General features: G+C 37.3%; 1 protein-coding gene across 2 annotated transcripts; it reads left to right on the top strand.

Annotated features, from left to right (window-relative positions):
• On the top strand, nt 12,655-14,491 carry LOC109840034 (glucose-1-phosphate adenylyltransferase large subunit, chloroplastic/amyloplastic-like). 2 transcript variants are annotated; one of them, XM_020408533.1, is made up of 3 exons: nt 12,655-13,017; nt 13,382-13,504; nt 14,123-14,491. In XM_020408533.1, the coding sequence occupies exons 1-3, from the start codon at nt 12,886-12,888 to the stop codon at nt 14,132-14,134; spliced, it is 267 nt and encodes an 88-aa protein (XP_020264122.1). In that variant the 5' UTR covers nt 12,655-12,885; the 3' UTR covers nt 14,135-14,491. The 2 variants fall into 2 exon arrangements, 1 of the variants encoding a protein (XP_020264122.1); XR_002246785.1 differs by lacking the exon at nt 12,655-13,017 and adding an exon at nt 13,023-13,091.

Raw genomic sequence — 20,972 nt, 5'->3', positions numbered from 1 at the left:
AAACAGGACTCTGTGTTTCGGAAAATGTTCTCAGTAGTGCGCACTATAATGATCATTAGTCGATCTATACTGTAATTTGACAGAAACTTGAAAATGAGCATTTTCCCTTCAGTGAGTGCCGAACTAATAATGTTAATTAGTCGACCTATACTGTAGGACAACAGGAAGTCACGAAGACCTTGTATTGCGCAGGTTATCACGCGTAGAGTTGGCCGTAGTATGTCTCCCGATTTCTACATAAGAATACTTCGCCTCAATATAGGTCGACTATTAAGGATCTAATATGACTATCTCCAGAAATAGCTAAATTGAGGTTCTGCTTTAGAGTATAATTATAATGTTATTGATATAACTACATATGAGATACTGTAAATGGAGTTAACGCAATTGAATGGAGGTATTTTTTCTAAATTATAGAATTCATCAATCCACACCTATAGCCCTGTGATGTAGTGTGACATATCTAAGTTTCGCATATAGTATCGGTGTGTCGTTTGCCGTGTGTATGTGTGATCAAGTAGCTTCTCGGTATCTAAATATTTCATACAGGTAGAAGAGCAATATATTCAATACAGTTATCTTTTTGTTCTTCAATTTTCTCTTCTCTAACTCATAATATGCCTTAATATGATGTATATCCATCTTTGGGTCATACTCTTGTAATCTAACACATATTCATGATAAAATATAGAAAGAGCGCAATAATGAAAGTTAGTGACCTATGCCAAACACAAATATAAATTATTTTGTTATCATTTAAATCATTTCAATTGGTATAGAAATGATATTCAATCTTTACAGTCTGATTAGCTCGGGACCAAACATATTCCATTCTTCGCGCGATTAGTATGCCCCAGTACACAGCATGAACACTCTTGTGTCGACACGAAGGCGATGTGTGTGAGGCCCCAGGCGTCTAGAGAAGCATATAAGCAAGCACTATGGAGTCATAATTTTTAAATCAGGGGTGATCGATTCGCGTGTTGTGAGCTGGGTATGTGTAGGAGGGTAGATTAAGTAGGCGTCTGCAGAGCGCATAGGCCGGGCAGTATTCGGTTTGCGGATCGGACGATGCTCGGATTGCTCCTGACATCCGAGTAGGAGGGTGCATTGTACGGCGGTTAAGGCGGACTTAGGGGGGTGCAGGTCGATTAGTGACGAGTCGTTACCTGTAATGTAGTGAGTACTTGAAGCTGATGATAGTCGCCACGTGAAAAAGTATCCCTGTGTACACAACTATCCGCAAGATGGAGTACAGGAGAGTCGTCTTATATTTCACGAGACACCGTCGACAAGGATCGGTTTTTGTAGAGTGTATTAGATGTAGTTTCGTACAATGGTATTATTACGACTAGATATGAGGTACCGACTATGCCAGGAGCAAGTTTGTTTCACTCGACAAACTGACTTGTGTAGATAATGATGACATGTGTGGCGAACGAATAATACTAGACAGTATTGTTGATAGGTGTTCAGGCAATGGAAGAGGAGCAAGCATAAGATACCGTTTTTGAGTGAATTGTATATGAGTTCTGGTAACATGAAGGAGGATTGTCGCAGGGGGGCCAAAACATCGGTCTGGTCTTTCACCTCAGGCTTCATCCAAAGACGCGAGAGTACGACATCTCTATATCGGATTTGAAAGACCGGTAGGTGTTCAGCTGGACAATAAACTGAATCTAATCGATGATCGACCGACTAGAACTACTCAGAGCCAAGGATGGTCCGACAGTATCTTGAACTGTGTCGATGTCATCGTAAAGCGTAAGATTGGGTTCGGCGATCGATGCACAGAGAGAATCTTGACCTCTGTCGCAGTCCCGAACGGGTCCGACAGATCAATCTACTACATCTGGCGAACTCGAAAGACGGATTGTATTTAGACGTGGCGAACACTGAAAATTGCTACGACTTATTCGCAATCTTAGCGCAAACCAAGCCCGACACTCTCAATGTGTCAGTCACGATACAAGCACCAGTTTTGAGCATGTCCACATATAGTCAGCAATACTTTCGAAGTATATGACATGTGTTAACGTAGGAACATCCATTGGCTTTCTTCAGATCGAGAAAGCAATCACACAGATTATTCTTTAATAGCCTCGAACCGCAATTATCGACATAGTTGAGAACTTCTCTATACATTGTTTTAATTTCTCTTCGATGATCATGGCATTATAGCTCTCCATCTTCTTGCTACAAGCATTGAGAAAGATCGTCCGTGGTCGGAACTTGCTCAGTTCGAGACAATGGTTGCTAAACAGAGTGAACAGCAGCTTGCCGACTGTCACTCCACTTACCCAACACGTGCAGAACAAAAGATGACTTAGCTCTATCACTGAGATCACTTTTCATACTCAGAGCTTGCTTGAGAACCACTATCAGAGCTGACACCTAACTCGAGTTTTTGCTTACAACCAATGAATTATTGAGAGAGAGCCAAAATCTAGTCCATATTAGGAGGCGAATCAGCACGCTACTAATAAAGCAGATTACAATTGTATTACTAATCGCGAAGGTGAAAGGGTTAGGCAATTCTAAATAAACCACTGATAAAGTGATGTGGACTAGCACAGGCTGGCAGCTTTTATATAGTAGTCTTGATGAAGGGAAAAGGAAGGAGCAAGGCCAGATACTCATCTTAGGAGTTTCAGGAGTTCTACATGAACTAGGCAACCAGGCCGTTATGGAAGTCTTTCAGGAGGCTAACATTGTAGTGAGAGGACGTGAGATTATGATGTACTGTTGATTACATCCGAATAGGATTACTTCGTCTACCACTGCCCACAGGCGCAGGCCACGTCGTCTTGAGACGGCGGGGTGCCACGATGTATTATATATTTGATAACATCTCATATAAGTTCTAAGGATTACAACTGCATTGGCTAAGTTCCTTGGCAGGCTAAATCTTTCTCCACTGTGTATTCACTCAAGTTATCTATAAAACCCTGAAGTAATATTCCTTTTCAACTTCGTGTTCTCAATTTTGAATACTCTATCCTAGTGCTGCTTTAACACTCTTTATTGGTTAGGAGATAGTGTCATCTATTTAACTGGAATTGGCCGAGGTCAATCATTGATCATGTACATAATATTTTCGTATGGATGTCATCTATAGTTAGACCCTAGAGGGGAGGGGGTGGGTGATTAGGGGTCTTAATGCTAATCTAATCCGGATTATATGCCAATTAAAATTAATTAACAAGTTATCCTACAAGGTATGAAATACCACAGATAATGAGGCTAGGATAAGTAATTAAAAACAATGAGAATATATCTTATATGATAAAATATATGCAAGCGATATATAGAACTAACACAAGGGATAACGAAAATGAAACAAGATAGAGGATGATATGAATAATGAGACAAATAAATGCGATATGAGTCAATGAGCACAATTAAATAAAGCGCCAAACGCACACTCAACACAATCAAAATCGATCACGGAGTTCGGAGCTTCTGCCTAACGTCTCCGCTCCCCACACTACCGGTTACCGCTTGGGCAGCAAAAAAACCCAAAGAAACTACACAGTTCCATCTATCATGTCAACTGAGCGTTCTCTCTAACGACCTCTCACTCAAAAAATTACAGTCCGACATAAACAACGTATTACAGCCATGACTTGATAATCTAGTTAGTGTGCAAGGGTTATCTACAACGGGGGAATTCAATACCGCCGCCGCCTTACGGAGATTGAGCTTCACGGCTCAGCGACATAACAAATGACACATGCTACTGCACATGACAACGAAAGTCGCCCTCTTCTAGCGTTCACCCCTCCTCTCTGCGCGAAACTTCACCACACAGCACCTTCCGGCTTTCTCCTACGCTTCCACCCCATGAAACCCTTTATAATATAACTACAATCTCACACACGTTGAAATCTTATATGATAAATGAGTGATGTGTGTCGATATTTTATCCACTAATCACAACAAGGTGGAGAGCATCTTGCTTAATTAAGGTCACTATATCGATACAAAGTTAGCATTAATCTCTGGGTCGCTTATTGCGCAATACCTACAATTAAGATCTGATTCTTATGTATAGAAATAGAGTCATAATAAGACAAATATGAAGAGTTGGCTCACTTATCAGCAGAGAGAATTTGTGGTCGCCTGAAAATAATGCAAAACGATGATAAATATCAAAATCTAAACTCAATAAATAAAAATATTCTTCAACTTGAGATCAGTCACACACTGTATCCATAGTTGGCTCAATGCGAAAAATTGAGAGATATAGTAACCATAATACCACAAGCTAGTAGACTGTGAGTGTATATGTATCGAGGAGAACCCTCAATCACCTAAAGTGAAGAACGCCAGAGAAAGACGAGTGGATATCTGAATACCCCCAACGACATAGCCTAAATAAACACTAATCTTCTGAGCGAATTCACAAGCATCTCCTTGTAAATCACAAATTCTTGCACTAAAAACCTAAGACCCTTAAACAAGCTTAAAAACAAGCTTAAACCGTTCTTTTTAAAAAACTCTTTAAAAACACGTCCGCGATGAACTTCTTATTAAAAATTTTCAAAAGAGAAAAAGTGTCCTCTGTATTCTTAGCGTCTATACATCAGGCGCTATTCATCGCTGAACACCAAGCCACCCCAGCCGATATGATGCTCTTTACGCTAGGAGATTTGTCAAAAACCCAAATAAGGGAAATTCAGGACGCCGAAAAGCCCGTTCTATCTCATGCTGCACAGGACAAAGGCCCTTCGCCGAGCACATTCAGCAGCGTCCTGGACGACGTTCGATGCCAGAAAGCATGTGCAGGATTCAAAGTAGAAAGCGGCGGCGCGGCGTGCGATGAGGATTTCATGCGCCAAGAAGTTCTGTTCAAGAAAAGCGCGCCTAGCCAGGTTGAAGCCCAGAGTACGTCGATGGTGCGACCGGTTTGTTTACGCTGAGAAAGGAAGCAAAGCTCTCATAAAGATGAGAATCTTTAAGCCGCGGCTTGAGCCAAGGTCTCCGTGGAGACACGCGATTGTACTTGGGGAAAGTGAGGGTAAAAGCGGTAGGAGATGTGATAAGGGAGGGGGTCGTCGAAATCGGTCAGTTTTACTCTGTTAAGGATACTTTGTGAGGGAGTTTAAAGGGGAGCAACCTTATTAGCGTTCCGTGAGGAGGTTTTTAGGAGCAAATTTGTCGGAAGGAGGAGGATTCGAGAGGGAATTTTGAAGGAGTTGGCGGTGATAGAGCTTTGAAAGATTTCCCACGGAAAGACATTAGTAGAAAGCACTGGATCACAATTACAGAAAGTCTGCTGGACATAGTAGACCGGTCGTCGAAGATCATGGCTGGTGTTTCTCATCAGATTGGTTTTCAGGGATTTTGTGGTATTGAAGGATAACTATTGGGGAGTAAGACTTTGCGCCCAGACAGGACCGAAATGGTGAGCATTGACTTTGTGGGTCTGTATTGTTTCTATAAGTCTGTTTATTGATTTATTATTCATGTGAGATTATTCTGGGTATCAATCCACAGGGCTCAAGTTAGGTTTAACAGCGAGTCAGTCAAGGGAAGTCCTGGGAAGAGTATCGAGGACGGCGGGCAATATGAGATGCGAGACATACTATGGTTAGCGTGTAAGTATAATGCCTTCCTTACTTTGAGCGATTCTGCGAAGAATGTTCTTCGTATGAATGTGGGTGTTTGTGAAATCATCGAAGTGTCAATAGCGTGTGGTATATCATGCTGATTAAGGAAAATAAAATTAGTCATGTTATTTACTATAATGATGACAGGGAAAAACTTGGAAGCAATGAGAGTAACACTAGGAATATATGATATTCTACGCAGAGATCTATTGTTGACGCCAGCGGATTCATCACACGAAGCAGCAAAAGCTCGATGTTTCCTTTGAAAACTATGCATCCATGATAGAAGACTTCACAGTCAGCGAAGACTCACCACCGATGCTCTAGAAGAGTAATATTCTCTGAAAGGTATTCATTAGGAAATGTTTTCTTTGTCATGTCACCCGCATGGTCCAACCAAGACTCCCATTTACTTGAGGTAGTTCTGAGAAAACAAAGAGTTCAATCATTTGGTGGCGAATTTCCCAGTAAGAGCTCCAGAGAAACATAGAGTATGCGAAGTGTTTATGGGCGTGAAAAGTTTCATAAAATGTGAATATGCATCAGCTATAGATCTTTTTTGCTATCGCTTTTTTTCGTCAAAGGCACTAACATAATAAGGGTAATATTTATCTCTAAGAGGAGATGACTCTCTCTCTCCTACTTTCGTAGGCCATTGAATTTCTAATCAACTTGTTAGAAAAATAAATAACAAGAGAGCATCAGGCACCAAGAGCGCGCTGAAAAAGATGGGATGATGTAACCTTTTCTTTTTTTGTGGCCATAGGATGACACTATTCAATAGCAGAAAAGTGAGAAGGGAAGATATTTTTGGTCAGAATAGTGAGAAGAAGAGATTTTTTTCTATTCTTCTCTAACGAGGAGAAACAGTTCATCTTGTAACACACAATAACTTAAATTGGGAGGGTTGCATTTTTAATTACGATGGAAGCTATATTCTATAGCCATAGAGAAGGACGAGGGAATCTGCATGCAGCTAGTTGCCAGTGGTTGTACACGTTCTGTTTGGGCCTTGGGGTAACCCTAACGTGTTTGTTGATTCTTCTTGATTAATTTCCTGACTTGAAACTGAAAATTATGTCTCTAACATCATTTTACTCTAGTAGCACGACGTATTGTAGGGAAATTGGCCAGAAATACGCCCAATCACACCAGATACAATCAGAAAAACAGTGGTGCTTTTCGTATACACAATATCATCAAGATCTATGTTAGATACTGAGCTGATGCTTGGGTATTGAGATAAAACTAGTCATCTGATTAGCTTGCAAGAGAGCATAGCGAGGCACGTAATATAGCTGAGTTATGTGTCGGGCATCAGGAACTAGTTTATTGACACCACGTCACTAGTTTGGAGAGGATAGCTAATGTGAGGCTACTCAACTAAATGTGTGTGGGCGCTTTAGGCCAAGACCATTTGCTAATGTAACACTTAGAGCACTTTGGGTATTGCAAGTAAATCCAAATGATAATCTTTCGTCCGCGCAGAGGATACTGGGATAGCATATTTGTCTAACTCGATAATTCTTGTTAAGTGAGGGAGGAGAAAGGTATTCAATTTCACACAACTAAAGTTATTATGCATAAATAATAGCCTCTATTGAGAGTGTGTCTCTCGCATACAGTTCTTGAGATGCTGAACCATCCTTCTGGTTTTGTAACTATGGTATGCTTCTTGTTCGGTTTACTCCTGTCCAAGGAGATCAAAAGAACTTCAGAAAATGGGTGAGTGGTGCTTCTTTAATCGGCGCTATCCTATTGTTATAGATTTTAATTCACTGAATATGATTCATGTTGTAGCTACATTACTTTTTTGGCCTTTGAATTTGTAAAGGTGTACGGTAGCATTTTGCGCAGGACTATATGGGGCAAGGCATAGAATTCGGCCAGTCAAAGCCACAAGCTAGAGTGAATGTAAAGAGTTCTTAAAAGTAAAGGGCACCACCAAAGTTTCTGCATGATTAATTTGGTTTTGTCCTTACCAGCCCCGCCATTGGGCGATAACAGAGCTGATAATGGAACACTGTGTGGCTCACACCGAGATAAAATGTTTCAACGCCAATGGTTTGATTGCTTATGCAGGGTTCTACAGGAGTGAAATTCAGATGACGTGGCAGGGATGATGAAGGCAGTGGGAGGAACTCAAGAGGATCAGATTACTGCCGATGATTACAGTCTACTTTTAAGCTAGTTCAGCATATTGTTGGCTCATTTTCTTATTGAAAAATCGTGTTTTAGAAAGAGAAAATTGGATGAAAATTTTTTAATGTTATTTAGATATTTAGGTAAAGATTCCGCATGTAGATGTGGAAATGCATGCCACATAATCCGATGAATGCTGCCGCTAAGAGATATCTCAGCTGTGATTTCTTTTATGTTAGATGGTGATTATTCATCATTGCCTAAATGAAAACCTTAAAACGTCAAAATAAAACATTAAAGGACCTTTCATTCGCAAATTTAGGATCAAGCACTTGTTAACTTCTTGCTGGCAGTTAACTCTGTTAGATGGCGCATTTCCCATATTAAGTTAAATGAGAGCAGCTACCCCTTTTGACTTCCTGAATACATATTTGTTAGGTCAGTTCTTAACTTCTTTATCTTTCCTTCTCCGACCAACTACAGCCTCCTATCAATCTTTCTAACTGGTGCCTTAAATTGTTTTTCGTTGGACGAAACATTTTCAAAATCATTTCAAGCAGTGCCGTATTTTTGTTCTCAAAGCCAAAATCTACCATCTAACTTCTTATAGATTTACCTACATTTCTTCTTATTTCATGTTTTATTGTTTAGACACACATGCCATATCACTCATTTCAAATATATTCATTTTCTGGGGCAAATGGTTGTCTTTAGTTCCCGAGCAGTCTAAGCGCCATAATCAATTGCAGTCATAATTATCGGCTTAAGCATGGTAATTCAACCAGCACTGTTTGACTTGCTATGAGCCATATCTTGCTTTAGTGTCAGCCATTATCATGATTAACCGATGCTAGCTACGTGGACCCATGGTTGTTCCTGAGGTATTTCTTATTTTATCAGTATGAATTATGTCCACGAACTATTAGTTATTGATAGTAAAAGAATAATTCCTTCCTACAATATTGTCCGAAAGGTGCAATTACTTAGGTGAAGATTAACATTATAATGCTTCATTGCAAAGTGCTCTTCTACAGTTTTTTGTCTTTTGAAAGGCTTGGAACAGACAATTGTTCACTTTTATAAATATTAGTTAGCCCCCACTGTCAAACAACCATTAATAAAGAAGGGTGAGATTATTATTGGAAATCTCAAGGAAAAGGAGGTTGGGGTAGTGAGGTTGTGAAGGATAAATTATGCTCGTGCTCCAACAAACTAATATATTTTTCACGATGTGTTTAAATTAAATATAAGATTTAATTTATTTATTTTATTTTATTTTATTTCTATTTTATTTTATTTATTTTAAGCATGTGTAATAGGATGCAGATTTCTTTGTTCCATGCTTATTAGGCTATTTCATATATTTGAATCTTTCTTGTGACAAATTTATGAGCCTAAATCTATGATGATAACAGCGCCCATGTAAACTGAATTAAGTTACAAAAAAACTATGACAACTGTACATGTATTTTTATGCACATCTTGTTAGAGCAGAAAATGTAAACATGTGAAATAAATAATGTTGTAGATCATATCATGAAAAGACCAGAACTAGATGGCAACTATTATACTGTTTGGTGAGTTACGCGTTCAGGATATGGCATGCTGCGGATCAAATGGATTACATTATGAATCATAATGTGAACGTTAAATCATGGGATATCATACATACCACTAGGATGTGTGTACGCGCAAGCGACCAATGATTATATAAGACTTAATAAATATACGCATACTTAAGGGAAGATTCGCCAGAGTTCAAATTAGTTTCCTATAGGCCTGTTATAAAGACTGAAATTTGAATTATATGTTGCACTTGATTCAAATATGAAGTAATAAAAACTGCAAGAGTTAAATTTTGAAGCAACTTTAAGACTGTAGTTTGCTTAATCTTGCATTATAGTTGACGAATTTACATAGTGATTATTGATTATGAATAACTTAGAATCTAACTTGAATGTAAACTTGTCTCATACGCATGAAATGTGAACCCCATAAATTGCAGACAATTAATGTTTCCGCCTAGAACTTAGTTTCTACGAACCTGTACATATTGATTAACGTGATTTATTTGCATTTTAATGGTTTGGAACAATAAACTCACACTTTCGCATTGAGGTTATATCACCCCACCCTCCACTGCATACACACTAGTTAGTATTGCCTCTATATATATGACTATTATCCATTAATTGACGCGTGGTTATGTGTATAGTCTAGTTTGCCTTTGATATAGTTATATCTGTCTCATGCTGTGATAAATTTAGGAATCTTAGAATTTAAGATTGAACAAGCTAAACTTGATCTTGTATGCCAGATTGTGCAATCAAATCTAAAGGAGAGATGCAGCTCATTTGGTATGCTAAGCATATCATTAATATGATGATTTAGTATACTAGTCGATTGGGTTTAGAGTTTATCTTAGAATACTTTCTATGGAAATGTAGATGGATAACTGAAGATGAGAATTGTTATTAGCGCTTTATTTGCTATTATTCTTTACTCTCCATTTTATCGAATGTGAGTATTGGGATTAGAGCTTTCATAGCCATGAAATTTACTTTAACCAACTTGAATACCTATTACATAAACTTTCACAAGAAGAAATAAAGTCTAAAACTTTGATGCTCATACATTGTTTTTACCACAAATATTTAACTCTTGAGATAAATGTTAAATAATAATTACAGTATGTATTTTTTTCATCTGCATATATTTGGAGGTGGCTTAATATATATAGGCTCTATATACGCTACTGATTTTGTTTATAGTTTCTAAGTGCATTTGTGAGTGATAAATCTATAGATATGATACACTTCCTTTCTTGGTGTGTATGATTCTTTCCTGACTATTTTATTTTTTATGTGGTTCATTTGAAGTGAAGGAACACAGTTCTAAAAGTTTCTCAAAATATTAATTTAGTTGTGTGAGTTATATGAAAGTAATTGTATTTATTATCTTATCATAAATCTGAAGCTCATAGTCTGTTGATCTTTACGCTAGTCAGAAAATCATTTGAAGAATCCAGGATACAACTATCATGATAAAATGGGGATATAAACCAACATCACTGGTGTCCTCTTATGCACGAGCTACACCATGGAATTGATGGGAAGAAGAGCTAAAGTATCATTTAATAAAATCTATGAGAGTAGAGCCTCTGGGAAACTGCTTTCCTGGCAAATACTCTACTGTCCGTTACTCTCTTAACTTCTGTTAGAACACTAGTTGCAACAAGCCATTGGCTGTGAAGCGGTTGTGACCTTTTACCAAATGGCTGGTTCCGGAGTTTGTTGAAGTTTCTGGCTTGGTGTTGGTTCTGCTCGCATCAGGGACCCTTTTTCAAGAGAGCCAAGGTAAATAGTTTTGCTCAATCTTATTATTTCCTTGTATTCCATCATCAGTGATAATATAGGGTTCGAGCACAAAGTGCGTGTTATCTTCCTGACGTGCTCTGTGGATCATTAGCAAACGTAGACTATGTGCCAACTATTAGAAAACTTCTTCTACTCCTGTATATTCGCTTGTAGGGACGGGGATGTGTTCACAAAAATTTTGAATTCATCTATAGAGTACGTTGTTGTGTATGGATGGCTACATCGGTGTATCTTCCCAAAGCACAAATTTCTTTGAACCAATAGACGAATGGGCACACAACAACAACCTTATTCCCAGAATGTTTGAGAGGTGGACCTACAATGAAGCCCTTATTATTCCGTTCCTGTTCAATTTTTTGGCCATAATCCTCTCGCCATGCAAGTTGAAGCCTATTATCACATCCTTCTTGAAGTTGTCTGTTCTAACGCGGAGCGGGGTCTCTTAGGTCATCTCTAGATCTTTTGTTCTATTAACTATAATACTTTCACTTTTACTAACGCTGTGCTTTAAGAGGTCTATGCGATAGTACACTTGACCAGAAACTTGGAACCACTTATAGTGAATTCTCTCGAATCATTTTATATTGAATAGGAGGCGAACCTCTAATTAGCTCCATTGTACATGACCAAATTGCTCTTGAAGCAATAACAATGGCCAAGAACAAATTTGTTTGAAAGCAATCACACAAGGCAACTATCCTTTATTATGAACAAATAACAAAAACAAATAAAGTTGAACAATTTCGGGTTAACTACACGGATCTTGTTTCTTGTTTTCGTCTCTAATTCAAGCCTTTTGAAGTCCACTCTTCTCTCTAAATTAGGAAAAATATAAACCTAATATATGCTTTTTTTATTGGACGGCTAATGTACAGAGCCAATCTTTTCTTAAAATTGAGGGAAAACTTTAACCTATATAGCTTTTTCATTAGAAAATCCAGCAAACGACTAAAACTAATGCCTGTTTCTATCTAGCTAGTTCCTATTCAACACATTCAGCATGCCAGCTCTTTAAGCTGTGATTTGTTGATGGATCTGATTACACATGTCAAAACATTCAATGCTAGACGTGTGCTTCCTGTTCGTGATTGTGTTGCCACTTCTTTTTCCCCACTTGCCTTTCTAAAATGGCAAGGAAGGTGTCCTTCTCCTTTTGGGAGAGTAGGTCCCAAATTTTTATGTGTTAGTTATTGGGTGTTTTTTTGTATGTTTCTTTTGCTTACTTCTTGGTTGGGAAAGGTGCCGTTGGTGGAATGAGTTGGGTTGTCAATGCTTGGCGGACCAACTGGTTACGTGATGTCAAGTCCGACCGATACGACGCTCAATAATACATGGTAATCAATAAGACCCCAATTCTCATGTGAACCCTTCATTCTGTCATTAGAGATACTTCAATTTGAAGAGAGATGACAAAACTTTATACTGTGCATAAGTCTTACATGTAATCTTGTAGTTTAAACGTGTGTCTGAGAATTGGTTATTATTTTGAATGTTATAATACCGATCGCGCTCCTCCTCCTCCTCCTCTGCCATCAAGCCCTCCTCCTCCTCGATCTCGCCGTCGAGCTCCTCCTCCGCCTTTCTCTCGAGTTCTCTTTCTGGATCGCGCTCCTCCTCCTCCTCCTCCGCAATCAAGCCCTCCGCCATCAAGCAGATCCGGAGAACTCCATTATTCTTTTTCGTTTTTCTTTTGTTTTTCTTTCTTGTTTTAAAGCTGTTAACAGAATATCCTTTTGTCATCTTTGTTTGGCAACATGGTTTCTCAGAGGAGTCTGTGTAGGCAATGTAGGATTAGAGAGGGAACAAGATTGAGCGTTGTGAATTCTGTTGCTGCTCAGAGCTCCACTGTGAATTCTGTTCTGGCTGACGTCGCAAAGGATTTGCTGGTAATTCTCTAATTTTGATGATGGATTTTTATTCAGAACTAATAAAGCTCATTATAATGTCTGATCTTTGATGGGTTCGTTTATATAGTTTCTGAATATTTTCTTGATATAGATAAATTGTGGTGTTCTCATGAAACATTTAGTGTTACCAAACAGTCTAGTGATCTGAAATCTTGACAGAACTATAAATTTTCTATATTTTGATTTTCGGCATTAGGAATGTAACTACGTTGTGTTATTCTCATGATTCTTTATAAATTTCTCAAGGGTATTGCGATCCACATAAATGATTGCACATTATTTGCTCATAATGTTTGAAATGGAATTAATTTATCAAATTTATAATTTTTTTTGAAATTTACAGACAGTTCAGGCACCGTCAGTTTTGAAACCAGCGGCTAATCCGAAAACCATTGCGTCGATCATACTAGGTGGAGGTGCGGGGACTCGACTTTTCCCTCTGACTTCAAGAAGATCAAAGCCAGTAGTAAGAAATATCCACATATTTAGGAGCCTGTGAATGCTTACTAAGAAATGCATTGAATGATCTATATTTTTAGTAAGATATTGTTTCCCAATATATTTATTTACTCCTATTGTTCATGTGTTAATATTGCGCGAAGAATAGACTGCGGATAATCTTAGTTTCTTTTGACCCTCATGAATTGAGTGAGGATGCGTGTCAATATACAGGTTGAGAAATATTAATTAAAAAAGTTCCCGAAATTCATCTGCATTTCACTTATTCACATAAAGGTGACAAAGTTGCTATACAGTGATGCCACTCATCATTGAATCGTTTGACCCTGTTACGCCTTGAAGCACAGAATCTTAAAGAATCAAACGGAGCACTTACTTCATAGTACCATAACAACTCTGAAGTAGAAGATCATTATTGTTGTTTTCTATCGCATGATTTCTAAGTTGTATGTTCCCGATGTATGGATTATTGTGTTGGAAGTCAGATTTTTTGTGTAGAAACTGAATATTCAGTGGATGTATTGGTGTTCCATTTTTATGTGCAGAAACTGAATATTGGCTGTGAATATTTCTGTTGGAAGTCAGAATTTTTTTCCATTTTTACATTCTATTTATTTTTATGAAGGTTTCAGGATGAATCCATGGGAGGAAATGTGAGGTCATGGTCGATGACAGCTTCCCAGTGCTAATCCATAGAAACACAAACCAGAGCACAACGACCTTATTTGTAATGTAGCTTGATAATGAACGGATGGCATTGGAATTGAAGCGCAAAGAGATGGAGCTTAATCTTCATTAGATGAGAAATTTGTGCTGTACTTTTGTTAGGGGCTGAAGTGGTCTTTAGAGTGAAGATTTTGTTTTGGAAGAAAATATAGTTAATAACTTATGTACGAGGCTTCTGTTCATATTTTGAACCGATGTAATGTTATATGGATGAGTTTCAATTTGCACCTGTCCATTATTGTGGAAACTTGGTGGTGTTTTTTGGTTTTGTTTCTTGTGTACATAATTAGTTGGCAAAAATTTTTGTTGTTTTTTAATCTGAGGATTCCTTTTCAATTTGTATCTGATGTTCATTCTTTTATGGGCAGTAATTTTTTTTGCATTGTAGAGGTATGTACTTTCAACTTTCATTATAGAAGGTTGATTCTCAACGACATAGATGAGAAGGTTAAGATGGTGTTACTTGCATCTTCACATTTATTTGTCAATCTTTGGTTGTGATTTAAATGATCTATCGGGTTTGTTATATTGTTCTTAATTCAGAATTTGTTACGCACACTTGCTTACAATTGACTATGTGCCTGCAATTGTATTATTGTTTTCATTATTTATTTTCAGTTCTCTTCAAATTAAGAGCACTCACTTTTATCCGCAACTGCTATATGCTATCCTGCATGTGTTATGATATGTGAGCTGATTCATGTTCCAAAGTAGCAGATAGTCCTCTCCTGGTAAAGATCTTGGAGTGACGTATTGACTTTTTGGTATATTTTGAGGAAATTAAGGTGATGTTTTCTAAAAGGATAAATTTTAGATAATTAAATGATTGTTAAACATAAAACAATATTAACGCTTGTGTAATTGTGATGTATGGATGCATAAACAAACTCTTTGAGGCTCAAGTACAATAAAGAAGCAAAAGAAGTGACATATATATGAAATTTGAGCTTATGATATAAAAGAATTTGGTATACGTTTCTGAACTGGAAGAATAAAATTATGATATTACATAATGTACATTGCTCTCTTGGTCTACAAATACTCCGAATGTTGAGTTGCATATATATTATTGAGCGCATGCAACTTGTGAGGACTTCAGTGCATTGCATAGTGAATTGTATGCATCAACACATTGCTTGAACTTTGCATGCAACTTGTGAGGACTTCAGTGCATTGCATAGTGAATTGTATGCATCAACACATTGCTTGAACTTTTCCCCTGCTATAGCCTGCATCATGAAGTGTGTGACATCTATTAATTTTCTCATTAGTCATAATCAAGAAAAACAAGTGGTAGTAACAAAATTTATCATAAACAGGGGCTAATACAACAAGTATGAGATGACTATGTTTCTAAGTCCAAAAGTAAAAATACTAAAAATTAGGAAGTAAACAAATCCCAAACATCAAATGCCATACTTGACACACAATTTCAACAAGGAGCTAACCTGTGAAGGTCCTTGATGCATATCAGGGTGCCACTTCAAAGCAGATGCACGAAAACTGTAACATTATAACCCTATAATCAACAATTCATAATATAATTTGAATCACATAATGTATAATCAAATACTAGTTTCACAATCATCGTCATTGTAGAAGCTCTTCTTATTCGGATCAGCCGCTGGTTTCAAAACTGACGGTGCCTGAACTGTCTGTAAATTTCAAAAAAAATTATAAATTTGATAAATTAATTCCATTTCAAACATTATGAGCAAATAATGTGCAATCATTTATGTGGATCGCAATACCCTTGAGAAATTTATAAAGAATCATGAGAATAACACAACGTAGTTACATTCCTAATGCCGAAAATCAAAATATAGAAAATTTATAGTTCTGTCAAGATTTCAGATCACTAGACTGTTTGGTAACACTAAATGTTTCATGAGAACACCACAATTTATCTATATCAAGAAAATATTCAGAAACTATATAAACGAACCCATCAAAGATCAGACATTATAATGAGCTTTATTAGTTCTGAATAAAAATCCATCATCAAAATTAGATCGACGGCGGCGGCGTGGCGTAGGCGGCGACAGACGGCGGAGGAGATCGACGGATGAGGGCTGAAGGCGGAGGAGATCGACGGCGATATTGTGGAGCAGGAGCTATATATATATATATATATATATATATATATATATATATATATATATATATATATATTCTCTCTCTGTGTGTGTGTTCTTGAGTAGGATTTCTTCATTTTTTATAACTCGTTTGCTTTGTAACCATCCAATTTTGAGAGAGTGATAACCTCATTTGGTGTTGACAATGACCTAAGCTTTGATTAATCTCATTTGGTGAAGGTTTCTTCCCCATAATCTCATTTGGTGTCTACAATGACCTTTGATTAATGTCTCCTACAAGGAAGGATGAAGTAGGTTGGGAGTGAAAAGGCCATTGGAGAAGATAAGGCTGAAGCGAGTTTGGGTTCGGGTTTATAATGAAACTGGGTTTGAGCATCCAAATGAGTATGGGACTTATGAGATAGTAAATATCAGGGATATATCGGGAATAATTAGTATTTATCGGAGTGACATTACAGGATGATGATATACATAATATAATATTCAGAAAGGTAATCTAACCATTCTTGATGAAATATAAACATACAAATATGTAAATAATTATGTTTAGGATCACTAACCAATGGTAAAAAATCAGGTCGGGTCGGGTTTAAAATGCACTGAATAGATGCCCGTTGTCCAAATCAAAACTCAAACCAAAGGCTGATAATTCCGATTTTTTGGCCGACAATATCGGCCGATAACTCACTTTATCACCTCTTTATCGGCGATAAACATTCAAAAACGATAACCAGTTTAGAATTGAACTTATCATAGCGAAAGACCCTAAAAACCGATAAATCACTGATAATATTGGTTTATTGGCCGACATTTAAAACATTGGGCATAAGTATCAGTCCTCCCCAGAAGTTAGAATTAATGAAATATTCCACCTCAAATAAAATAGATACTAACTAAGGAGGGACTACTTTCAACATAGCTAAAAGATTTAGGAGACTAATTAATATCAAAATATCAAGATTTGGTATACTAATATCAAAATATGAAATATTTGGTCATTTATGGGACTAATATCGGAAAAAGCCCTTAACATTTAGATCTCAAGGCTGGAATTTATTCTTATTGGCATAAAAAAAGAACCACTCCTATAGTCCCATTATACTTCTTGGGCTAAAATTTCTTTACTCAACTCATTTGCATTTAATAAAGGTTTTTAAGACATATCCTAAGTTTTTTCTTATGTTGTATCCTAAGTTTTTTCTTATGTTGTATATTTTTTTCCTATCTTAAACATATTTGTATCTGTCTTAGTATTTTTAATCTAACATGTTGATGAGAAGAGAAATGTTAATAGTTTTTAATTGTATCCAAAATTTTCAAATATGAATTTATAAAAACGTTCAAAAAAGAAAAAGAAAAGTCTTTGAATTTTGAGAAACCATCCTTTTCCACACCTAAACTCGACATGATTATAGATCAAATTTATCGATGATTTGAAAGGAACTTTATCTTTTAACCTTTTAGAACAATTATTTAAATAGGCTTCGAAATACCTTCTAAAAGTTTCCCGAAACATGCAAAAAAAAAATCTCCTCTAAAATATAAGGATTACTTTCACAAAATCAAGGTGTCTTGCAAAAGCCCCCTCAACACTAATATTTTCTCACTAGATTCATGCACTTGTAATTTACAAATAACTAAAATGATTTTGAGAGCAAAAAAATATAAAATTTGTTTTGACTATTTCAGGTAATATGTCCCCTATCCTAAACTTTAACTTTGGGTTGTTTTCTCTCAATAACTTTTTAGTTATTTGCAAATTATATATAGGGGTTTTTGCTAAAAAATTCAAAGTTCAAGGAGGTTTTGTCAGACATACAGTCAAGGGTGTTCTTGAGACAGACAAAGTTCGACAAAGTTCAAGGGTTTTGTGCAAAAACTAAAGTTCAGGATGTTTTTATGAAATTAACCCAAAATATAAGGACATTTTTTGAAAAGCAACCCATTTCTAAAAATAATTGTAAAAAACGACATCTTTGAAATTTATTTGCCAAAAGCAACACAGTTTCAGCCAACTGGCTGAAACTGGATCGCTTTTGACAAAAAAAAATACCAAACTTTACTGTACTTGAAGTCCCGTGAAGTTTTGTTATGTAAAAAACTTCACAAGACTTGAAGTCCCGTGAAGTTTGGTAATTGTTATGGGGTATATCTGTTCCACGGATATATGATCTCATAAGTCGACATTTTGACTAGCCAGACAAGCCTACACTCTTGTGTCGACACGAAAGGCGATGTTGGTCGGCACGAGAGATTCTTACCTCCCAGACGAGTCGACATCTCTATATCGACTCGAAAGATGGTTGTTGTAGGATCTGAAATAGATACACTAGAACACTAGAGGGGGGTGAATAGTGTTCTTTTAAAATTATTGCAAAGTAGATAATAAATTGCAAAGAAAAATGATAATCTCAGAAATTTGCAAACACAAACACAAGGATTTTATACTGGTTCCACCAATCCGGTGTACATCCAGTCCCCAAGCAAATCCCGCTTGAGAGTTTCCACTATGATTTTGAATAAACTTACAAAATCAAATGCAAAACTGACCAATTTGCAAGTCCCTGCAAATTGCAACACCAATTGACAAACTCCTTGCCAATTTGAACCCCAATCTCTAAGCCAAGAGATTAACCCTCTCACAACCGAGAGAAAACTTGTTGTAACAAGAACACAATGATCCTATAAGCCTTGAATGTGTATTGAAGTGCAACAGTGGCTTAGGATACTTTTAATCTCTGTAAAATTGCCTAATGATTTGTTTTTGATGAAAGTATATAGGCAATTTCAGAAACTCTTCTTTTTCAGAAAATCAGAATGTTTTTCACTTGAAAAATTGCACAAAGATCAAAGCTTATGGGTATGTATGCATGTACAATTTTTCTGAACAAATAACCTATATATAGCCCTTGAAAAGACAAGTTTTTAAAGTTTAAAAACGTTTAAAAACGGCCAAAAACTGTCAGATATTCAAATTCTGAAAACTGAAAAACTATCTCTTGTAGTCGACTACTGTAGTCATTAGTCGACTATACTGAGTTCAAACAGGACTCTGTGTTTTCGGAAAATGTTCTCAGTAGTCGACTATAATGATCATTAGTCGACTATACTGTAATTTGACAGAAACTTGAAAAATGACATTTTCTTCAGTAGTCGACTATAATGTTAATTAGTCGACTATACTGTAAACAGACAGAAACTTGTATTTGAGTTATATACATGAGTAGTCGACTACTATCCTAATTAGTCGACTATTAAGATCAAATATTCAGAAATAATGAGTTTTTATAATTAAGTTTTAACTACTATTCTAATGGTTAACATAGGGGATTTCTATAGTTAACCAACACACTAAGCCTGTGTTAGTGTGTTCTAAAATTGTGTGTGTGTGCGTGTGTGTGTGATCAAGGCTTGTACAAATATTCTAAGTAAAGAAAAATTCAAATACATTATCTTTTGTTCTTCATTTTCTTCACTTCAAAATGCCTTGATATCCACTTGCACTTGTACATATTCTGATATTGAAATCTGCATATGAAAGTTAGTGCACACACAATATAAATTGTTATCATCAAAACATTATCATGGAGAAATGATATTCAACAGTTGTTAGCTGGGACAAGACGATATTCCGACTAGCCAGACAAGCTGACACTCTTGTGTCGACACGAAAGGCGATGTTGGTAGGCACGAAAGATCCTGACCTCCCAGACGAGTCGACATCTCTATATCGACTCGAAAGACGGTTGTTAGCTGGGACAAAACGACATTCCGACTAGCCAGACAAGCCGACACTCTTGTGTCGACATGAAAGACGATGTTGGTCGGCATGAGAGACAATGTTGGTCGGCATGAGAGATCCTGACCTCCCAGACGAGTCGACATCTCTATATCGATTTGAAAGACGGTTGTTAGCTGGGACAATATGACATTCCGACTAGCTAGACAAGCCGACACTCTTGTGTCGACACGAAAGGCGAAGTTGGTCGGCACGAGAGATCTTGACCTCCCAAACGGGTCGACATCTCTATATCGACTCGAAAGACGGTTGTTAGCTGGGACAAGACGACATTCCAACTAGCCAGACAAGCCGACACTCTTGTGTCAGCACGAAAGACGGTGTCAGCCGACACGAGAGTCAGCAACTCGAAGATATGACATTACGGGCCCTGCTTCTCGACGAAGCTAAGAGATTATTCTTGCCTCGAACCTATCGACATAGGTGACACTTCTCAACATTGTTTAATCTTCGATGATCATCATTATGTCTCCATCCTCAACAGTCTTGAAGACTCGTCGGACTGCTAGTTCCCAATGTTGCTAAAGTGACCTCCCGTCACTCACTACCCAACACGTGCAGAACAAAAGATGACTTAGCTTCCTGCTCACCCCTCACCACTGTTTTGCTGTACACTCATGAAGTGACCAATCTGCCATTGGCATCCTCTATAAGTACAGATACTATCCGAGCTTGAAAGGGGTTTGCAATCTAAAACCCCCTAAAGCACACACTGCACAAAAAACAAGAACACACAGTTCTTCTTTGACCCCACTCAAATTCATCAACTGACTTGATCGTTGGAGGTATCACGAGGGGGAATTCATCCCCGCCCTCTTACGACTCTTTGTGTGCAGATTGCTCGGCTATCCTAA

The sequence above is a fragment of the Asparagus officinalis genome, chromosome 5 (genome assembly GCF_001876935.1).
Source record: "Asparagus officinalis chromosome 5, Aspof.V1, whole genome shotgun sequence".
In the NCBI taxonomy this organism is placed as follows: Eukaryota; Viridiplantae; Streptophyta; class Magnoliopsida; order Asparagales; family Asparagaceae; genus Asparagus; species Asparagus officinalis.
This window is presented reverse-complemented; position numbering and strand designations above follow the sequence as displayed.